Source organism: Eublepharis macularius, chromosome 2 (assembly GCF_028583425.1).
Source record: "Eublepharis macularius isolate TG4126 chromosome 2, MPM_Emac_v1.0, whole genome shotgun sequence".
Classification (NCBI taxonomy): domain Eukaryota; kingdom Metazoa; phylum Chordata; class Lepidosauria; order Squamata; family Eublepharidae; genus Eublepharis; species Eublepharis macularius.
In genome coordinates this window covers 195,464,768-195,485,906 of record NC_072791.1, presented here as the reverse complement: position 1 = coordinate 195,485,906, position 21,139 = coordinate 195,464,768, and the positions used below count along the sequence as shown (strand labels likewise).

The window sequence follows — 21,139 nt, the reverse complement described above, 5'->3', positions numbered from 1 at the left end:
CCTATATGTCTGACTACATACAGCTTTTCCCTTCCCCAAGACTGTAAATTCCAAAATTACATGGTCACTACTACCCAGGGTGCCCCCACTACTTTCACCTCATCAACCAGTACTTCCCGGTTGTGAGAATCCAGTCCAAGATAGCAGATCCCCTTCTTTCCCACTCCACTTTCGAAAAATGAAGTTGTCAGCAAGACAAGTCAGGAATTTATTTGACCTTTCATTTTTAGCAAAGGTAGACTTCCAACAGATATCCGGGGAATTGAAATCTCCCATGACCACTGTATCCTGTCTCTTTGAGAACTTAGTAATTTGTTTTAGGCGTGTCTCATCCAAGCCCACTGCCTGGCTTGGTGGTCTATAGCAGAGCTGCACCATAATATCATTATTATTTCTTACCTTTTATTTTTACCCAGAGACTCTCAACTGAATTTCCATGCTCAGATACATGTATTTCCTCACAAGTATATACCTCCTTGATACATAATGCTACTCCTCCCCCCTTCCTTATTTGTCTATCCCTTTTAAACAAGATGTATCCCTCAATCCTAGTATTCCAATTGTGAGAGTCATTCCACCAAATTTCAGTAATGCCTATTATTTCATAGTCCCCTTCCTATATTAAGAATTCAAGTTCCTCCTGTTTATTTCCTATAATCTGCGCATTAGTGCAGAGATATTGGAATCCATGAGTTATATGCCCCAGGGTTTTCATTTCTGTACTTACCTTCGAATTAATGTTTCCTTGCATATATGCTACTCCCCGCAAATCTTTAGTGTTCTCATCTCCAGTTATAGGCTTTGAATTTTTGTCTCTCTCCTCTATAGGATTTAATTTAAAGCGCTCCTTATCAGGTTTGCAAGGCTCTTACCAAACACATTTTTTCCTATCCTCGTGGGGTACAAAACAGTCTCAATAGAAGAGTTTCATCTTGAAAGTGAAAGCTATGGCCCAAAAAACCAAACCTTTCCTGATGACACCATCTACATAGCCAGTCACTTATTTGCAGTATTCTTCTTTCCCTTCCTAAACCACAGCCTTTGACCATTGCTTTCAATAGACTGGAATAAAGTTGCATACGATTGCAAACCTTTAATTAAGTTGAAGATATATTATATGAATCAAATTGCAAACTATGCAGCTCACTAGCCAAGTAAACCTGTTAATCTAAGAAATATTTTTAAAACTCCTAAATCGTATGAATCAATTACACAGCTCAAATTTCCGAATGTAAGAGGCTTATATTCTCTTTCTCCAACAGAAGCAGAGCTAATAAAATTATCATATTACCTATTATCTACATGTTGATAGTGTGAAATAATGGATGCTTTGTGCGTTAGAACTGTTGATGAATGCATGGTAGGAACAGGCTTGGTCAGCATTCAATATTTCTGCATTATTTTCATCCAATTATTTTCTTCTAATGCTTTCAAAATCTTTTTTCCACACAGATAATTTTTATTTTTTGGATGGACAAAATGATGCTTTGCTTTGTGGAAATAGTTCAGATGCAGGGTAAGAACATTATTTAAACTTAAAACACACACACACACACACATTTTTGTACATTTATGTTTCATGCTCGGCATAACTTGCACTAAAGTGAGCTACAGTGTTCTGAGTCTATACATTTAAAAAGGTGTAATTCTGCTCAGGATTACAGGGCTTTTTTCAGCAGGAACGCGGTGGAACGGAGTTCCGGAACCTCTTGAAAATGGTCACATGGCTGGTGGTCCCGCCCCCTGATCTCCAGACAGAGGGGAGTTTAGATTGCCCTGGCGCGGAGGGCAATCTCAGCTCCCCTCTGTCTGGAGATCAGGGGGCGGGGCCACCAGCCATGTGACCATTTTCTCCGAGGGCAAACCACTGAGTTCCACCACCTCTTTTCCCAGAAAAAAGCCCTGATTATAGTGTAAGAGACACATGATCCAGGTTAAATAATCAAATAACCATCATATGTGAAGAAGAGCGGATTTCATAGGGGTGGTTGTGTTAGTCTTTTGCCCCACAAATAAGCAGTGGTCTGGTGGCGCTATAAAGACTAACATGATTTTGTTCCAGCAGACATTTTTGTGGATTAAAGCCCAGTTCATGTGATGAAGTAGGCCCTAGTCTACAAAATGCTTGTGCTGGGATAATGTCTTATTAGTCTTTTAGGGCTCTGGCTGTCTCTTGTTTATTAATGTGCAGATTTGTAGCCCAACCTTTTTGAGCTACTGCCCTAAGATTTTCCAAAAAATATTTTTGCAAAAAAGAAAAAAGACTAGATCCATCCCGTAGAATGATGCTTTAATTGTAGCCACAGAGATGATTATTTGTCCTCTGGATTAGCCCTTTATAGGGTCAGATAAGTAGTTCTGAGCAGTTTGAGAGTAACAATGCCACCAGAATAGCTTTAATACAAAATGTATTAAAGATTTTAATACATAATGCTTTTTCTCAGAATTAGGAAAAATCAAAAATAGATCTTCCATAAAGTGCTATCCATAATAAAATTTAAAGAGAGCACCATTCCGGTGACCACGCAGCATGTCTTGTCTTTGAATCACCATTTGAAATGCAAAAACGTTCTGTGGTTATAACAGTGTAACTTTGTAATGTTATAACAATGATTCTCAATGTTGCTGAACTGTGACCCACTTCTAAATTTACTGTATTTTGGGGACTTGTTACTTAAATGCCAACTTTCAGGACCCACTTGCAAAGTGACTTCATGTGATATTTTCCTTCCTCACCATCAACCACATAACTGAACACTGACCACATTTACATTTTATTTTTCTTGCTTACTATCTATAAACATAGGCTGCTTCCACACACGTTGGATAATCCACTTTCAATACTCTTTAGTGAACATTTGAAACTGATTTTCCATGTGTGGAACAAAAAATCCACTTTTAAAGGATTGTGAAAGTGCATTGAAAGTGCATTATTCAACGTGTGTGGAAATGGCCATATAGTATTATTGAGCCACAGGATGTATTTCATAGTCCTTTTGCGCATTATGCAGAGGCACACCCAAATTTACCCCAGCTCATCCTGGATTAGCAACACACTTTTGATCCCAACCCTCAGTTTAAGAACTGAGAATCTGTAATAATGTCCCCTATTTCTGTGAGTAAGTCTATACCCTTTCTCCACAGAAACCAAGGGCAAGAAAAGTAACTACCTGAAAGGTGAACAGGCAGTAGTTTGCATATCTAGAGCCTGTAACCTGGATAATGCCCCTTCTAAAAACCCCTTTCCTTCTAGAAACTGGGTTGGATTCCACCTAACATTTTTGCTGACAGAAAGGGGAGCAGTTTTCACTCATTTCTACCACCCTCTTGCTGCTGACCTCCAACTCTCCCCTCATGATGTTCCTGGGGACCCACCATCCCCCAGAGGAAGCGTTTTGGGAGGCTGCAGAAGGAGAGAGAGGCAAGAAAACCATGCTCTATTGATGGAAATCTTTCTGTCAGCAGTAATTTTCAGCAGGATCCAAGACACTTTATAGAAGAATAGGAATGGATTTCCCAGTCTCAGGAAAATGGCTGCACCTTTGTGATATCAGCATCCATTACATCAATCCTGACTGACAATGCAGATCCAAGAAAAGGCACAAACAGGACTGAGCTACAAGTGTGGATTGGATTACAAAATCACAGCTTATTGCCTGATATGGTTACAAAGATGAGCATGGGGTGAAGATGGGACAAGTGGGAACCAAAGGGGAAAAGTGGTTGAACAAAGTATTTTGTAACCTAATCTATGTTTTTGTCTCTTTTTAGTCAGTGTCCAGAAGGCTATGTGTGTATAAAAGCTGGTAGAAACCCCAACTATGGCTACACAAGCTTTGACAGCTTTAGCTGGGCATTCTTGTCTCTCTTTCGATTGATGACTCAGGACTTCTGGGAAAATCTTTATCAGCTGGTGAGAGAGAATAACTAGGGTAATGAAATCTTAAATATTCTAGGCTCAAAACAAAAGAAAAATTGACCAAGTAACCTGAGTACATCTATTATATCCTCTAGACCTTGCGAGCTGCTGGGAAAACCTACATGATCTTTTTTGTTCTGGTGATTTTCCTGGGCTCTTTCTACCTGATCAACTTGATCCTGGCTGTTGTTGCCATGGCGTACGATGAACAGAATCAAGCCACCATGGAAGAAGCAGAACAGAAAGAAGCAGAGTTTCAGCAAATGCTGGAACAACTGAAAAAACAACAGGAAGCAGCTCAGGTATGTTTCAGTAATTTTAGTATAGGATTACAGTTTAGGTACATATTCAATTTAGAGAAGCCTAATCAAAAGTTGTCTCATGTCAACCAGCTGCCCACAAGTTTTGATCCTTCCAGGGAGAATTGAATAATTGTGTAGTGTTGCGTGGTGGTTAGATCACCGGACGATGATCTGGGAAGACCCAGGTTCAAATCCCCCTTTGCCTTGAAAGCTCATTTGGTGACCTTGGGCCAGTCACAGACAGCCTAATATACCTCACCAGGTGTCAGGAGGATAAAATGGAGGGAGGGAGAGTATTGTAAGCTGTACGGGGTCCACACTGGGGAGAAAGGCAAAGTATAAATGAAGTGAAAAGCGAAATAAACGTTGAGAAACACATTTCATTGGATTCAGTAGTAGGTTTCTGCTGATGGAGGGGACTGACTCCATACTCTCAGAAGCACTATTTCAGGGAGCATTTGGGGCTGCATTGAGTCAGGGGAGGCAAGAAAGCCCAGTTTCATTTATGGACACCACTGCTGGATCCAACTGTTTCATCCGTTTGAGGGCAAGCATTTTAAAATGTTCTTGATCTAAGATGTTCTACTCCATAAAAAAACTATGGAACCTTAACAAATCCTTATTGTCCTAATCAGAAACCTACAAAAAGTGTTAAAAGATCTAGAACAGAGGTTTTAATCCACCAACCCCTCCCCCACCCCAATTTAGCTTTCCAGCTTAACTAGAGATAGAAAACAATGTAAAAAATATGTATAAGGATAGAACCCAGGGGTCATTTCGTAGAAAAAGAGCTGGAGGAACTCATTAGCATAACTCATTAGCATATTTCATGCCCCTTGACATCACTGGAAGTGTGTCATTAACATAACTGATTTGCATGCCATACCCCCTGACATCACCTATCCTGTCTGTTTTGGACCCAGTCCTGGCCATTCAGGACCAAAATTGGGTCCAAAATGGCAAAAAGTAGCTGAAAATGGCCAAAAAGCAGCCTAAAATTGTCAGGATCGGGCCACTGCTAAGCAGGAGAGTGATCCACCACCCATCAGAGGCCCGATCCGGGCTGTTTCGGCCCCAATCCAGGCCAAAATGGGCCCAAAATGGCCGAGAGTCAGGTGGGTGGGGCCACCTGACATGTGACCTCTTTGGGGAACTGCCGGAACTGCGTTCCTATGCGTTCCCCCTCGAAATGAGCCCTGAGAACTACTATTTAAAAATAAAAATTTGATTGCATTTTTCGAGGTGTTTTCGTATGGACTTTCTTATATTTTAGTCGAAAATGCTGTTGATTCTATGAGATCTGTACAATAAAACTATTCATGCTCTCTGGCAGGCAGCGGCAATAGCAGCAGCGACAGCGTCAGCTGAGTCAAGAGATCCCAGTGCAGGGGGCGGAATGGGGGGGCTCTCTGAAAGTTCCTCTGAAGCATCCAAGTTAAGTTCAAAGAGTGCTAAAGAGAGGAGAAATAGAAGGAAGAAAAGAAAACAGAAAGAACAATCTGGAGGAGAGGAAAAGGATGAAGACGAGTTTCATGGATCTGAATCAGAAGATAGCATCAGGAGAAAAGGTTGCCGATTCTCTATTGAAGGGAATAGGCTAACACTCGAACGGAAACACTCTTCTCCCCACCAGGTATATTTTTATACAGTTTTGAAGTGGAAACATTACTGTGTGTTGCAAAGCTGAGGTCATATATTACAGGCACCGCACTATCACTTTATAAGATGAGGCTTAAATAACCATGGGTCGTTAATCACTTTTACATAGTGCTTCAGGAATTAATCTGCTGCCCCCCAAATCTGAAGGGAGGGATCAGGAATGATAAATAATTCATTTTTTTAATGAGAAAGAAGCACACCACACATTTCCAGAGAGTTGAAACACTCACTTTATAGGAACTACACCGCATTACCTGTGAAGGTGAGGTTTGTCCAGACATAATGGAATCCAGTCAAGCACCAGCACTACTGGTAGTGCCTTAAAGAACTGTGACCCAGCTGGCAGCTGTGTAGATCCAAATGATGACAGGCATACCAGTGCCCATTGTTTCTCCCCCTACACCTCTCCAGCAGCACTGCCAGTCCTTCAGGTGCTTGCCTTGGTTGCTTAGAGAGCCAGTTTGGTGTAGTGGTTAAGACGAGTGGGAGGACTCTGATCTGGAGAGCCAGGTTTGATTCCCCACTCCTCCACTTGAAGCCAACTGGGTGACCTTGGGTCAGTAAGAGCTCTCTCAGAGCTCTATCAGCCTAACATACCTCACAGGGTGATTGTTTTGGGAATAATGACACACTTTGTAAACTTCTCTGAGTGGATGTTAAGTTGTTCTGAAGGGTGGTATATAAATCAAATGTTGTTAATGTTATTAGGTAGAGATCTGAGGTCCTACGTGCTAATGAAAATGGTCTTGTGTCAGAGCTTCCTACCCCTGCCTTAGGGCTTGTTCATGTAGAATCAAACCATAGTTTGCTGTTAACTCAGAACCATGCTGCTGATTTAGAGGCAGATAAAGTTGCACAGATATTTAGAATCAAGATGAACAAAAAGAATTGAGAGGGGATAAGCAGTGCTTTAACTAAGCAAGTTTGAGGGTGGGGGCCCACACACAACTTCAGAATCCCTTGGCACCTGTCTTTGATTAAATAAGATTCTCATCACCATCCCTCTACACAGGTAGAGCAGGGAGACCTTCCTGGCATCTGAAGAAGGGAGCTTTGACTCTCAAATGCTTATCTTCTGAAAATCTTGTCGGTCTTTAAGGTGCCACTGGAATCAAATCCTGGGAGACCTTGTATATCTACAGTGCAATCCTAAATAGTGCTACTTATTTTCAAGCTCATTGACTTCAGTGGATTTAGATGGATGTAACTTTGCTTAGGATTGCACTGCTAGTAAACTGCTAATGTTTCCTTTCCTTGAACTTTAGTATTGTGTTTTGTTTACAGTTGTTATGCAAGTATGTAGAGTAAGTCGTGCTATCCTTCATTAGGTACTATACAGTGCAATCCTAAACAGAGTTACTCCAGTCTAGGCCTATTGAAATCAATGGATTTAGACTGTAGTAACTCTGCTTAGGATTGTACTGATAATCACCTAGCATGAAGAGTTTGTATTATTGTTGATCTGTGAACTGCCTCTATTAATATAACAAATTGGGAGTGGGGGGTGGTCTCTTAATTAAATTCAGCACAGGAAACTCAAATCGCAACATCTGAAGAGAGAAAAAAAGCCAGCCAAAGAATATACAGTTTTCTAGCCCCAAGGTTCTGTTTTTGTAGTAACAGTTCTTTTTTCCCCCCCTGTACGTTTTCCTGCAGTCTTTGCTGAGCATGCGCGGCTCCTTGTTTTCCCCACGGCGCAACAGCAGAACGAGCCTTTTCAGCTTCAGAGGTAGAGCAAAGGATATAGGATCCGAGAATGACTTTGCTGACGATGAGCACAGCACATTTGAAGATAATGATAGCAGAAGAGATTCCCTTTTTGTGCCGCGCAGACATGGTGAACGGCGCAACAGTAACATTAGTCAGGCCAGTAGGTCATCCAGGATGCTGGCAGTGTTTCCAGTGAATGGGAAGATGCACAGCACTGTGGATTGCAATGGGGTGGTTTCCTTGGTTGGTGGACCATCTGTTCCTACATCGCCTGTTGGACAGCTTCTGCCAGAGGTGATAATAGATAAACCAGCTACTGATGACAATGTAAGGAAGTTTTAAATAGCTCAGGCATGGTGGCCTTTTCTTAATGCACCAGCCAGTGTGTCTACAGAATGGAATCCCTTGGGAATGATCCTTGGTTGGTCAAGCTGTGAATGCTCCTGCATCTTGTAATATCTTTTTTCTATACTAACAAAGTAAATTTTCTAACATTTGCAAAAAAAATTGTATATATATATATATTTATACCTAGAGAATGTGCAATATGTATTGCTTTGTGTATTTTTTTATATTTTGAAAACTTGGTTTTTATTATATCTGGCTGTTAATTAATTCTGTCTGGCCAGGTCCAATGAAATTTAATCTCATTCCAATACTAAGAGCGGGAGGGGTACCATACAGATTCCGTCACTGCCTTGGTTGTACATAAATTTGATTACATTCTGTCTCGTGGACATCACTACAATGAACAAATGTGGCTAGAAGTTCTGGTTCCCCAAACACTGGTAAAATCACTCCAAATTTCACCTTTTATATATTTAGCATTTTCATGCATCTTTCAACTTGATACTCCGTCTTTGGCTGACTAAATAAATATATTTAATTGAAATAACCACATGGATTCACTCACATTACCAATTTCAAATACATGTGCACGTATGTGCTGTCATAGACACACACACACTCTCTCTCTCTCTCTATCCGCACCTATATAAAAATAAAACCTTCCTATATGCCTATTTGAAGAAGCATGACAATGTTAGATCTTTTTCTTTTCTTTGCATTAAATTTGAATGAAAAAGTTTGCCATCTTAAACACAGAAGATGTGTAAGAGACATGCCATCATTATTTGCTCATGGTTCAGAATGTTGGGTTGGATCCTACCATTTCCACTCAATCTTACCCAATTCCCCTCCTCTCGCCCAATTCCCCTCCTTATTATAGCCCCCATCTCACAGGATTTTTGTCCATGATTCCCAAAATAGCCCTTTTGGTGGTCAAAGGATACTCGCTCCTACTTTTTGCACCAGTGGAAAAACAGGTTGGATCCAACCCGTTATTTATAACCTGGAACTTAGGCTACATTCCTATCTGTGAGAAAAGCTCACAAATAAATGATTTGGGGGGATCACTGCTGATTACGTCAATTCAATTTCTATTCATTTCTTCTACTATCAACTGTATTCTTCAAACAGAAGACTAAAATTATGTTTCAGAGTAGAACATATATCTCAAATGCAGTGCACTGTGGGGGAAATATATATTTGGAGAATACTGGGATTCTTTAAGGTTTAGCACTGCTGACACTTACTTGGAAGTAAATCTCATTGAAATCAGATGTACAGGTTGAAAAGAAGGGGCAAGCAGAATTTTGCAAGAGAATAAACAAGGCATTTAAAAAAAAAACAGACACAGGTAGAATGCTCCCTGAAACTCACCAGGGAAGTATGAAAATGAGAAAGTTACAGATATGAAGACAGCATGTTTCCTACAAATGTTTTTTTAAAATACCAGGTTAATAATACAATAAGTAAATAAATCTGGCATGAATAATGAAGCTTAATTCAAAAGCATGAAGCATGTATGCCTTCCAGTTTAGACCTTCTTCATATTAAATTACTAATTATTCCACTCATATCATTCGGGTGATCTTATATTTCATTTCCTTTTTTGCAGGCCACAACTACGGAAACAGAAATGAAAAAGAGAAGATCGAGTTCTTTTCATGTTTCTATGGATTTTTTGGAAGACCCTACTCTAAGAGAAAGAGCAATGAGTATAGCTAGCATAATCACAAACACCATGGAAGGTATACAGAGAGGAGTTACTTTAAAAATATTAAATTCATAGACCAAAAATATCCTATAATGAAGAAGCTTTTTGGAATATCAGGAGTAGTGCAGAAGGCTGTGCTAGGATAAACTAAGCATCCTTCAGTATCAGTGGATATGTTCTACTTAACCTTCACTAACAATGCATTCCTAAGCAGAGTTATGCCCTTCTAACCCCATTCAATTCAATGGATTTATAAGGGTGTAACTCTGCTTATATAATAATAATAATCAGGGCTTTTTTCTGGGAAAAGAGGTGGTGGAACTCAGTGGGTTGCCCTTGGAGAAAATGGTCACATGACTGGTGGCCCCGCCCCCTGATCTCCAGACTGAGGGGAGTTGAGTTCAAGAGGTTCTGGAACTCCGTTCCCCCACGTTCCAGCTAAAAAAAAGCCCTGATAATAATAACAACAACAATAACATTTGATTTATATACCACCCTTCAGAACAACTTAACGCCCACTCAGAGCAGTTTACAAAGTATGTTGTTATTATCCCCACAACAATCACCCTGTGAGGTGGGTGGAGCTGAGAGAGCTCTGGAAGAGCTGCGACTGACCCATGGTCACCCAGCTGCTTCAAGTGGAGGAGTGGGGAATCAAACCCGTTTCTCCAGATTAGAGTCCTGCTGCTTTTAACGACTTCACCAAACTGGTTTAGGATTGTACTGTAAATTGCCTGTAGAAGTTGCCTTAGCTTGAGTCAAATTATTGGCCCACCCAGCTTAGCATTGTTTACTCCAGGGGTCCCTTACTTTCTTTAGCCTGTGGGCACTTTTGAAATTTTGAGAGGGCACGGTGAGCTGCGACAAGAGATGGAGGCTATGGCAGGAGGAAGAGCCAAACGCAATACCTCCCTCCTTAATTTTCAAAAGAATATAATAGAAGCTAATATGAAGACATGAAGCTCCCTTATTCAGAGTCTGGCCATTCATCATCAAGATTAATATTATACGTACTGCTACTCTTGAACAATTACCTCCCCTCATGCAACAATCCAGTTCCCTGGACTCTAAGATAGAAGCTTCCTCTCCGCCTTGCGAAAGAAGTTCATGACAACAGTCAGTCCTGAAGGGGGAATGGAACCACACACTGGCTAAGAAAAGCCTGAGTATTTACTGGTACTCTTGATTCTCCGGTGGTTACATCTGCTGCCATGGAAGCCCCTTTAACTTGAAGGAAGGCAGCCAGTAACAAGCTCTGCCTTACAATGACCCCACCTAGATTCTGAAAAAAATTGATGGGCATCAGAGGAAGTAGTGGTGGGTGCTGTGGTGCCCACAGGCACCACCTTCGAAACTCCTGATCTATTGTGTGTGGCAGCAGTTCTCCAGGATCTTGGGCAGAAAAAGACTTTCCCCCAAAACACAAATCTTGAGATCTTTCTAACTGGAAACAAGAGATGTGCACTTCGAGTTTCCGAATTGGGTATTTTACCCGAATGGGGCCCAATTTGTAAAGATTCGGGATTTCCAAATTGGCCCCAGCATTGCTGGGCTGATTCGGAAATCCTGAAGCAAGGCTTCCCGAAGCGATTTGTATTGCTTCAGGAAGCTTCGGGCGCACCACTTTTCTAGCTGTTAGTGTGTGTAAACAGCAAAAAAAGTGTCAGACTTCCCTCACCGCCGCTGTTTTCACCCAAAGGGAGGAGGACAGAGGGGGTTCCCTCCTCCCCCCCAATCTGGTGAGGGGGAAGAGGGGATTCCCTCCCCCCATGAAGTAAAATCAGCTGTGGGGAAGGAAGTTAAACCTCCTACACATTTCTTGTGTTTGCAAATGGCTAGAAAAGTGTAGGTTTACCTATCGCCCCACTGCCCATTCACCCAATGCCGGGAATATGGTGGAACTCCCTGTCTCCCTGGCATCGAGTGAAGAAGCGACAGCGGTGGTGGGGCAAGTTTAAAATTGCCATGCTGCCGCTCAGTCACCCGATGCTGGCTAGATGGGGGGATTTCCCTGACTCCCCTGCATCTGGTGAAGAGGAGGCAGTGGCGGTGGGGCAAGGTTAAAGTTGCCGTGCTGCTGGTCATTCACCTGATGCTGGGGAGATGGAGGAACTCCCTCGCCTCCCCGGCATCAGGTGAAGACAAGGCAACAGTGACAGAGCAAGTTTAAACTTGCCGCGCTGCCCCTTATTCACCTGATGTTGGGAAGATGGAGGAACTCTTCCATCTGCCCTGCATCGGGTGAAGAGGAGGCAGCAGTGGCGGGGCAAATTTAAACTTGCTGCGCCACCCCTCATTCACTTGATGCCGGCTAGATGGGGGGGGATCTCCCCCTTCTCCCCAGCATCGTGTGAAGAGGAGGCAGCGGTGGTGGAGCAAGTTTAAACTTGCTTTGCTGTCACTCGTTCACCCGATGCTGGGGAGATGGAGGAACTCCCCCATCTCCCCGGCATCAGGTGAAGAGGAGACAGCAGCGATGGGGCAAGCTTAAACTTGCTGCACATCCGCTCATTCACCCAATGCCAGCGAGACTGGGGATCTCCTCCATCTCCCTGGCATCGAGGGAAGAGGAGGCAGTGGTGACGGGGCAAGTTTAGACTTGCCATGCCGCCGCTCATTCACCCAATGCTGGGGAGATGGATGAACTCCCCCATCTCCCTGGCATTGAGTGAAGAGGAGGCAGTGGCGGCAGGGAAAGTTTAAATTTTCAGCGCTGCCGCTCATTCGCGGGGTGTGTGTACTTTGATGTGCTTTGAATCTTTACAGAGCATATCATAGCAGATCGATAAGCAATTTCTTATTTTCGATTCTTATAAAGTCTTACGAAATTATGAAGCGGGAAAACCGAATCTTTTTTTGCTGCACATCCCTGCTGGAGACACCAAGGGAAAGGGTTCTTATGAACCTGGGATCTTGTTATGGAATGCATATGTTTTCCTGCTGAACCACTTCCTCTCTCTGACAAACATGAAATAGAGTGATGAGGAGCAACTCAAGAAATGGTTTGCTGGATATTGGAAAACATGGTAGAAGCAAATTTTATATAACTCAGGAAAAATAAGAAACTTCACTTTCCAATTAAATTGGAAGCCAAAAAGAAGAAAAAAGTAAATACTACAAAGTCTTGTCTCGTGGCAATGGTTTAATTTAGAATCCCTTGACTTGTGTTGGACAGTGTGAAACAAAACTGTAGAACTATGTGATCATTTTAAAATATGCATCATGTTTTAACGGAACGGCTGCTTCATTTGCAAAGAAACATGTTCCGTGGCTCCACGTTTTTACAGAACAAACGAATTTACCGACTGTTCCATTTCTGCTTTTCTGGGAAGCCAGGCACTTTGGCACCATTCACTCCTTTGCCCAGGCAACGGTTGCAGTCTTTAGGTTGCCCCCAATCTGAGGCCTCCATGCTTGATTGGCAGCTGTCCTTGCCATGTAGAGAGCACCCATTTCTGGCCAATCCAGCCAGGAAAAGGGAGGGGGAGGGTTAGGATCTCTAAGGCAACTGAGGAGATGGGCTCCTGTGTTGTTCAATCTTGGCTTTTTCCATAAATAGGGGAAGCCATGTGACCTGGTTTCCTTTTCTCCAGAGTGAGTAAAGGTCGGAGTAAAGAGCTGGCTGGCTGGCTGTATTGCTAGGAGAGGAACTTGGGAGGGATCTTTGGCCTGCAGTGCACTTCTTGCTTCTTGGAAAGACATTGAAAATCTTCTTTTCTCTTTCTGCCTTTTCTTACTGGGGACAGGGGAAGTTTGGGGGAAAGTTTTTCCTTTCTTCCCCCACCCCTTCCCAGTCTTAGCTTTTTACCTCCCCCCCCCCTTCCCCAGCCTAGTCTTAGGCCTTTGAGTAGAGCTGAGTTCTTGCTTTTCTAAGTGAATTTTATTTGCTTTTTCTGTTTCTTCCCCTCTGCTTTTTGAAGCTCCAATCTTCTGTTTTGGTTTCTGGGGGGTTGTGGCCCCCCTTCTCCAGGGAGCCCTTCTTTTATTTGCTTTTCTTTCTTTCTCTGCTTTTTGGAGGGTTTGTCTTCTGTTTTGGTTGGGTTCCCCTCCCTCAAGGAGCCTCACTTTTCTGTAGGCTGGCTCCCTGAGTATGCAGTTGTATGCGCTTGTGTGGTGTAGTGCAGTTTTCCTTTTTTCTCCACACTCCTTCAGTGCCCTTTACTTTTATTTGGAGTGCCTCTACAGCCTGCACCACTGACTGGGTGGTGTTTTGGGGGGCTTGCACCTCTGGTGCGCTGATTCACACCTGCACGGGGCTGTTTGCTCTCTGTGTGAACCTGTGTGGTGCAGTGAAGTCTGACCTCTTTTCTGCACACTCCTCCAGTGCCCTTCACTTTTATTTGGAGCGCCTCTCCAGCCAGTGCCACTGGGCTCATGCCTCTGGTGCACTGACTCATCTGCACAGGATTGCTCAACTGTCTCTGCTGCGCACACCATCAGGCTCCCCACTTGCATTCTTCTCTAGTGCAGCTCGCTTTTGCTGTGTGCACGCACACCATCAGTACACATAGTTTCATTTTATTTTGAGCGCCTTTCCAGCTGGGGACAGTGTCTGGGTGGAGGTGGTTTGGGGGGCTGTCCGCTGACTCACAACTGCACAGGTAGCTTTACTGTCTGCAGGCTCCTCACTTGCATGCTTCTCTAGTGCATCTTGCTTCTGCTTTGCGCATGCACACCGTCAGCGCACACACTGTTTTATTTTATTTTGAGCCAGTGTCCAGCTGTGGGCAGTGTCTGAGTGGAGGTGGTTTGGGGGGCTGCCTGCTGTCTCACAACTGCACAGGTAGCTTTACTGTCTGCAGGCTTCCCACTTGTACACTTCTCTAGTGCAGCTCGCTTTTGCTGTGCACATGCACACTGTCAGCACACACACTGTTTTATTTTATTTTGAGATCCTTTCCAGCTGCAGGAAGTGTCTGGGTGGAGGTGGTTTGGGGGGCTGTCCGCTGACTCACAACTGCACGGGTAGCTTTACTGTCTGTAGGCGGGCAGGCACAGGGGGAGGAGGAAAGCCTGCTGAAAACTCCCTGCAAGTTTGGGCTCTCTGAGCGTGAAGGGGACTGTCCTGGGCTCAGACGAACCCCGAACCTTGAACCGGTTCAGGAACCAGTTGTGGTTTGGAAGTTCGTGGTTTGTGTTCCGTGAAAATGAACGAACCACAAACCAAGTGGTTCGGGTTTTTCCCGTTCTGTGCCCATCTCTAATCAGGAGCTTTGGGGGGTTGTATTTTGCTTTTTGATACGGTCAGAAGAACAAAGCAATAACTATCATGCCCAGAAGATCAGCATCTGAAGGCAAAATTCTGGTCAGATTGATTGATTCAAACCTCCTGGCTTCAGCAAGAGAACATAGTTCCTTGACTACAAGGGTGTCCATTATTAATTTGTGTTGTCTGCATTACAAAATGATTATCAGGTTGCCAGGAAATTCTTGTTACTTTTAAAGAGCAATCCTAAACAGGTCTATGCAGAATCCTACTCAGATCTATTCAATGGGGCTTACTCCTAGGAAAGTGTTCTTAGGATTGCACTGTCAGTTGATCTAAAGAACAGCCATTTGCACAGCTAGAGTTCATGACTGATGAGATTGCCCTTATTAAACCAAAACTGGAGAAAGCAGATCACATCAAGGACTGGCCAACGATATGCGCTCCAATTGCATGTAAGTCCTGATCGCCATGTTGCTAATTAAAGTGGTTATTCTCAAGAGGTATCTTGATGATTAAGTACACTTGGATATAGCGCATGTGGAAGAATTTTGATAACAAATGGAGTTATGGCTTTCCCAGTTCATATTTTTTCAAAAAACGTGAGTATATCATAAGAAACCGTTCTGCATCCTATAAATGTGAAAAATGGAATGCCCTGCCATGACATTAACAAGATTTGGCAACATTGCAGTTCAAGCTTTTTGAAGCATTACCTTTTAAAGTGCTCAATGGCCAGGTTCTAGTGTCAATTTCACATGGCCTCTCAGATAGAAAAATCGGGTGATAGCAGCTGCACTGTTTCTTGCTACATTAATAGCACCTTTGCGGTGTCCCCACAGCACATGAGTTCTTACAGGACAATTGCATGCACTGTGTCCCATCTTTCAGGAGAGCTGATTTAGTGCTTCACCGTCTAATAATCTCCTTGTAATACTTTTCATACTCCTAGAGGTATTTTCTAATGTTCTCTGCAGCCTACCTGTTTGTTACTTTTATTTCTTTTATGTCTGGATTCCAGACCAGAGGTAGCAGAAACAATTGAATCATGTTTTGTTTTGTCTTAGCCATATTTGAGGTGACATTTGCCAAGTTACGAATGATAGCATGACCCATTTTGGTCTTCTTTTTTCTTTTTCTTTTCTTTCTTTCTATCTTTTCTTTTTTTTGCAGAACTTGAAGAATCACGACAGAAATGCCCACCTTGGTGGTACAAATTTGCAAATACTTTCTTGATCTGGGACTGCTGTCCGTGTTGGTTGAAAGTAAAGCATTATGTTAACATAGTTGTGATGGATCCATTTGTTGATCTTGCTATTACTATTTGCATTGTTTTAAATACTCTGTTTATGGCGATGGAGCATTACCCAATGACTGAACAGTTTGAACATGTGCTGTCAGTTGGAAATCTGGTAAGTCTCTGTATGGATATTTGCCTCTTTATGTGTTGTGAAGGTATACTTGAATCATAGCACTACTTTTTTATATTACAAAAGAAACTGATGTTGGTGAACTCACCACCAGTTATGTCAATACAGATTAGAGCTGACATTTGTTCCTTTTATACTATTGTGTTTATTGTCAAAAAATAAGCTTACATTGATCATGTTCAGTGTAGGGATGTGCATTCACTTTAAAATGAATGAAGAAGTTCCATTTGTTTTTATTCATTTTGAAGCAAATGAATGAATTCCATTCACGTTTGTTTCGCTGGGAAGTACATTTCTGGTTGTTGAATCTGTTTAAGATGAAATTCTCCAGACATGTACCACAGCGATGCCTTGGGTGAGGCATAATCTCTCATTTATCCCTATTAGATGGAGATGTTACAGCTGGATATGAGATGTGACTTCAATTGCCTGTAAAATGGAGGGCTTTTTATCCTGTATAGCTGAAATTTGAAAGCAAGATTTTGTTGGTAAAGGGAATAGTCTGAATAATGTCATGTAGATTGGAGGTGGGGGAAATGTTTCAGCCATAGATGCGTTCCCATTGAAACCCATAAAAACAAAAGCAAGCAAAATAAGGAGAAGAAAACAAAACAGTTCAGCATAATAGCACAGTGAAAAGTCTGGATTAAAAGAACATACAATATTTTTAAAAGATACTAAAACATAAGAAATTTCAAAAGCACCACATAATGTTATATGATCAAGATTTCTGTTTAAAGAGGGGGAAATCACACCCAAAAGAACATTCGAAGAATGAAAGATACAACATTCTTGAATGTACTGCCTGGTGGGTCATATTATCTGCTTCTGCATCATGATACATTACCATATTTCAGTGAGTTTTAAGGAACAACCTTTGGGGTAACAGAGCATTTTACAGATTAGAAGAAATGGGGAATCTTTGGTTGCAGACTTTCAGTCCCAGTGTGATGCTTTAAAAATCCAATAACAAAGAATTTAATGTAATACAAGTTGGGGTTTTTAAAATTCATTGTGGTACCTGTGCAGCCACACTTTGGTTCTGCACATGTGCAGGCATACTGCACAGAGGTTATAAAGCTCAAAAACACCAGAAGGTGCTCTTTTCCTTTCCCCCACACTGTTTTCCTGTCGTTTTCCAGAGTGATAAGGAGGGGAAGGAGCGCCTCATCTCTTTTGAGAAGCTCCTTCAGGCGAAGGGGGAAAAAACTTTTAAAAGAATAAAAAAATTCAGAACTGTTCAATATTTGAAGAAAAATTGAAGATTTATTTTACAGTTCTAGGTCTTAAAAGTATGGCTCAAGATGCTCTTTTCAAAAATTGTTCTGTGAGGCAAAGATCCCTTACACTGAATCGATCAATATTTGGAGAAAAATCTTGGAAGATGTATATTACAGAGCTACACCTTTAAAAATATGGCTGAAGATGCTATTTTCAAGAAATGTACATCCTGTGGGGCAAAAATCCCTCACACCAGCAACCACACTCTATGGCTACTATTCTTGGGTGAGGAACACAACATTTCCAAATGCACTCTATGTAGGCAATTTACACTAAAAGCAAGGCATGATCGAGCCTAATGCTTAAGGGTGGCTTTGAGGGAGAAAACTCCTACAATCTGGAAAATTATCTAAGCACAACGGCACTTCCCACTGAAGAGAGAAGGATCAGAGCATCAATGGTTCTGTTGGTTCCAATACAGTATCTGGGCCTTTCGGCTCCGACCACAGCTCTGACTATGGCCCTGACTCCCACTTGAGCATCGTCCAGATGTAATGCCTCAGAGCTGCCACCTAAAAAGGCTTGGCACAAGCATTCTGAAAAGATGTCCAAGTCATGCTTGGCTCTGATTTCTTCCTGTCCTCTAGATTCTGTCCTTGACCCTGTTAAAGAAGTGGTGCCAGTCCCGAGAACATGTCCCCCATCCTATGTTGGCCCATTCAAAGTCAGAAGGTAAGTTTATTGATTTCAAGCCACCAGTTGCTTCTCACCAGTCATCTATCTGCTGTTTGGATCCATCATGTCAGTCAGATCTGATGGCATATGTCTCCACTGCAGTCTCCATATCAAAACCTCTATTATGACTATTGTGATCACCAGGATCCATAAACTCTACCGGGATCCAATCCTGCTGATGTCTCCCACAGTTCTTTGTATGGAGCTGTCTCTAAAGATTGATGTCTCTTGTGCTCCCCTGACAATGACAGATCTGGAATTTAAGGTCATGCACCCAGGATCTATTGGGCCAGCCATTTTTCCAATAATAGATGGCTTACTAGAAGTCACAATGGGACCGTGGCTAAAACCTCCCTTGGTTCCACCTTCAGCTTGCAAAATAGACAATCAGTACAAAACAAGGCAGGAAGGATGTAGCTTCTTCTTTCAACACCCTACAGCAAATTTGTTGTTGGAGGACTCTATTTACTCCAGTTTGGTGTAGTGGTTAAGAGCGGCAGGACTCTAATCCAGAGAACCAGGTTTGATTCCCCACTCCTCCACTTGAAGCCAGCTGGGTGACCTTGGATCAGTCACAACTTCTCGGCACTCTCTCAGCCCCACCCACCTCACAGGGTGATTGTTGTGAGGATAGTAATAACACATGCTCTGAGTGGGCGTTAAGTTGTCCTGAAGGGTGGTATGTAAATTGAATGTTGTTGTTATTGTTACCATTATTATTATCATCATCATCGTTTAAGGCAAGAGCAAGGATGCTTCCTAATTGGCCCCTGTTGATATAGAAAACTGTAAACTTGATGGTGTAGGTAAGCAAATGTACATTTCTTCTGCCTTAGGCTTTAAAATAGCCAATTAACAATCTATAATGGCCTACTAGCTGCTCTTGTGGGATGGCATAAACACCTGGAACTTTTACCAGAGGAGTAACACAAAAGGCCTATGCTCCTGGTGCTAGAGGCTTCAAAACACTCTAAATATCAAATCTCCTCAGCAAAGCATGTAGTTGTTTGTATAGCTGACAGTCTCGCCACAATGATGTCCTTCCGCTGTTATTTCTGGCTGTGCTCAATGGCACTGCCAAATGAGACTTTTGCCAGGATGGAGAAGCTCCCTTTTGAGAGGGCAGACCTATTTAGTTCTAAATCTGACAAAGTCCTGATCAAGGTGAAGAAGGACAATTTCACGGATAAAATATTAGGTACAATTCTTCCTGCACCACCTCAACAAGGACCATGCTCTATTATAGGCCTTATCAGTCTAATTATAGAAGTAGACGTCACAAACATCACACTCTTCCGCCACCTACAAGCCTCTTTATCCACCTTATGCTTACCCACCATCACAGCATAGAAGAAAGTTTCCATCCCATAGGGGGAAACCAGATCCTAATTCCGAAAACCAATCCATTTTAACAAGCAGGGTTTTTTTTACAACTACAGCCCCTACTCAGAACCATTACGTAGAGAAGAGGGATAGCTTCCCTGCATAACTTTGCAGAACATTCATGGCTCCTTAGTCTCCAGGGGGTATGCAGTTGAGTTCCAAACACTTCCCAGCAACTTTTCTCCTGTCTCCAATCCACTCCCCCCTCCCCCCAGTTTCTGGTGGAGGTTAAGGTTCTCCTCAAGAAAAAAACCTCCAAGATGCCTATAAAAGAACAGCACCAAGGTTTTTATTCCAGATTCTTTCTGGTAAACAAAAACAGTGAGGGGTAAGACCAGTTCTTGGTCTGAGAAATCTTAATGAATTCCTGTCAATAAAAGTTCAAATGTTGTCTACCTCCAGTGTCTACACGATGATGTCACTTCCAAGCGGGGAGCACGCATGCTTCATGGCAGGCCGATTTGGGTTCAACTAAGAGCTCACACCCACCTTCCAGGACTTAGTAAGTCAACTTGCTATTCTCCCATGTGGGACTGCACAGGTACCACAATGATGAAAACATAGTTGCACTTAACTGTAACTGTTGTTCATCGAGTGGTCACCTGTGTAACCATAAACCCCTTCCTCCTGACCTGCTGTGAGCTCTAACTATCCTATGTAAGCAAGTTCCCCTCTTTCTCCAGCTTTAGCTGCAAGTAACTGAGGGAAGGGTATTCCCCCCCTCCTAATCACATTGGAAAAAGGCAAGAAAGCAGTATGAGCTATGGGAAAGGAGCACTCTCTGGTGTTTTTGAGCTTCAAAACCTCTCCATGGTAGGCCTGTATATATGCAGGACCTATTTGAGACTGCACAGATGACCACTCGATGAACAACAATTACAGGTAAGTGCAACCATGTTTTTCTTATAGCTATGGGTATCTTGAATATGAAAACATGCATAAACATGTCAATCAGAATTTTAAACTTGATAAATATAATATTTTTGCATTTAGGTGTTCACTGGAATCTTTACAGGAGAAATGGTTTTCAAACTAGTAGCCATGGACCCTTATTATTACTTCCAAGAAGGCTGGAACATTTTTGATGGCTTTATTGTAACCCTTAGTTTGGTTGAACTTGGCCTTCAAGACGTAGAAGGGCTGTCAGTTCTTCGGTCTTTCAGATTGGTAAATATATCACAGTCAAAATAATGGGTTGGATCCTAACATCTGGAGCTCCACTCACAGAAGGGAGATTTCCCACCTTCCCCCATTTTCTTCAATGTGACTTTAAAAACTGTTCCTAACAGTCAATGTACCTTTGAGAACAACATGGAGTGCAGCAAAGGGGTTACCTTGTGAGTGGGAAATCTATGAAAATTGCAGGACATCTCCCCCTCTACTTTGCACGAGCAACAGCATTTTACAAATATATACATAAATCGTGCACCCTTTATTATGATGCTGAACCTATAATATACTCTATATTTTTATGTTATGCTAAAAATAAACTAATAATCTTTAAAAAAAATATTT

The 21,139-nt window shown here is 42.3% G+C and overlaps 1 protein-coding gene across 7 annotated transcripts in view; it reads left to right on the top strand.

The window, feature by feature from the left end:
• LOC129323705 (sodium channel protein type 1 subunit alpha) overlaps window positions 1-21,139 on the top strand; it is a 101,436-nt gene that overhangs the window by 31,141 nt on the left and 49,156 nt on the right. For 3 of the 7 annotated variants that reach the window (XM_054970297.1, XM_054970302.1, XM_054970298.1), the window contains exons 7-14: window positions 1,453-1,516; window positions 3,772-3,913; window positions 4,015-4,221; window positions 5,555-5,854; window positions 7,537-7,884; window positions 9,551-9,683; window positions 16,029-16,267; window positions 20,618-20,791. In XM_054970297.1, the coding sequence (XP_054826272.1) occupies window positions 1,453-1,516; window positions 3,772-3,913; window positions 4,015-4,221; window positions 5,555-5,854; window positions 7,537-7,884; window positions 9,551-9,683; window positions 16,029-16,267; window positions 20,618-20,791 (1,607 nt within the window). Of the gene's footprint in view, window positions 1-1,452; window positions 1,517-3,771; window positions 3,914-4,014; window positions 4,232-5,554; window positions 5,855-7,536; window positions 7,885-9,550; window positions 9,684-16,028; window positions 16,268-20,617; window positions 20,792-21,139 lie in introns of all 7 variants that reach the window. The other 4 variants (XM_054970304.1, XM_054970300.1, XM_054970301.1 and 1 more) reach the window with 3 other exon arrangements.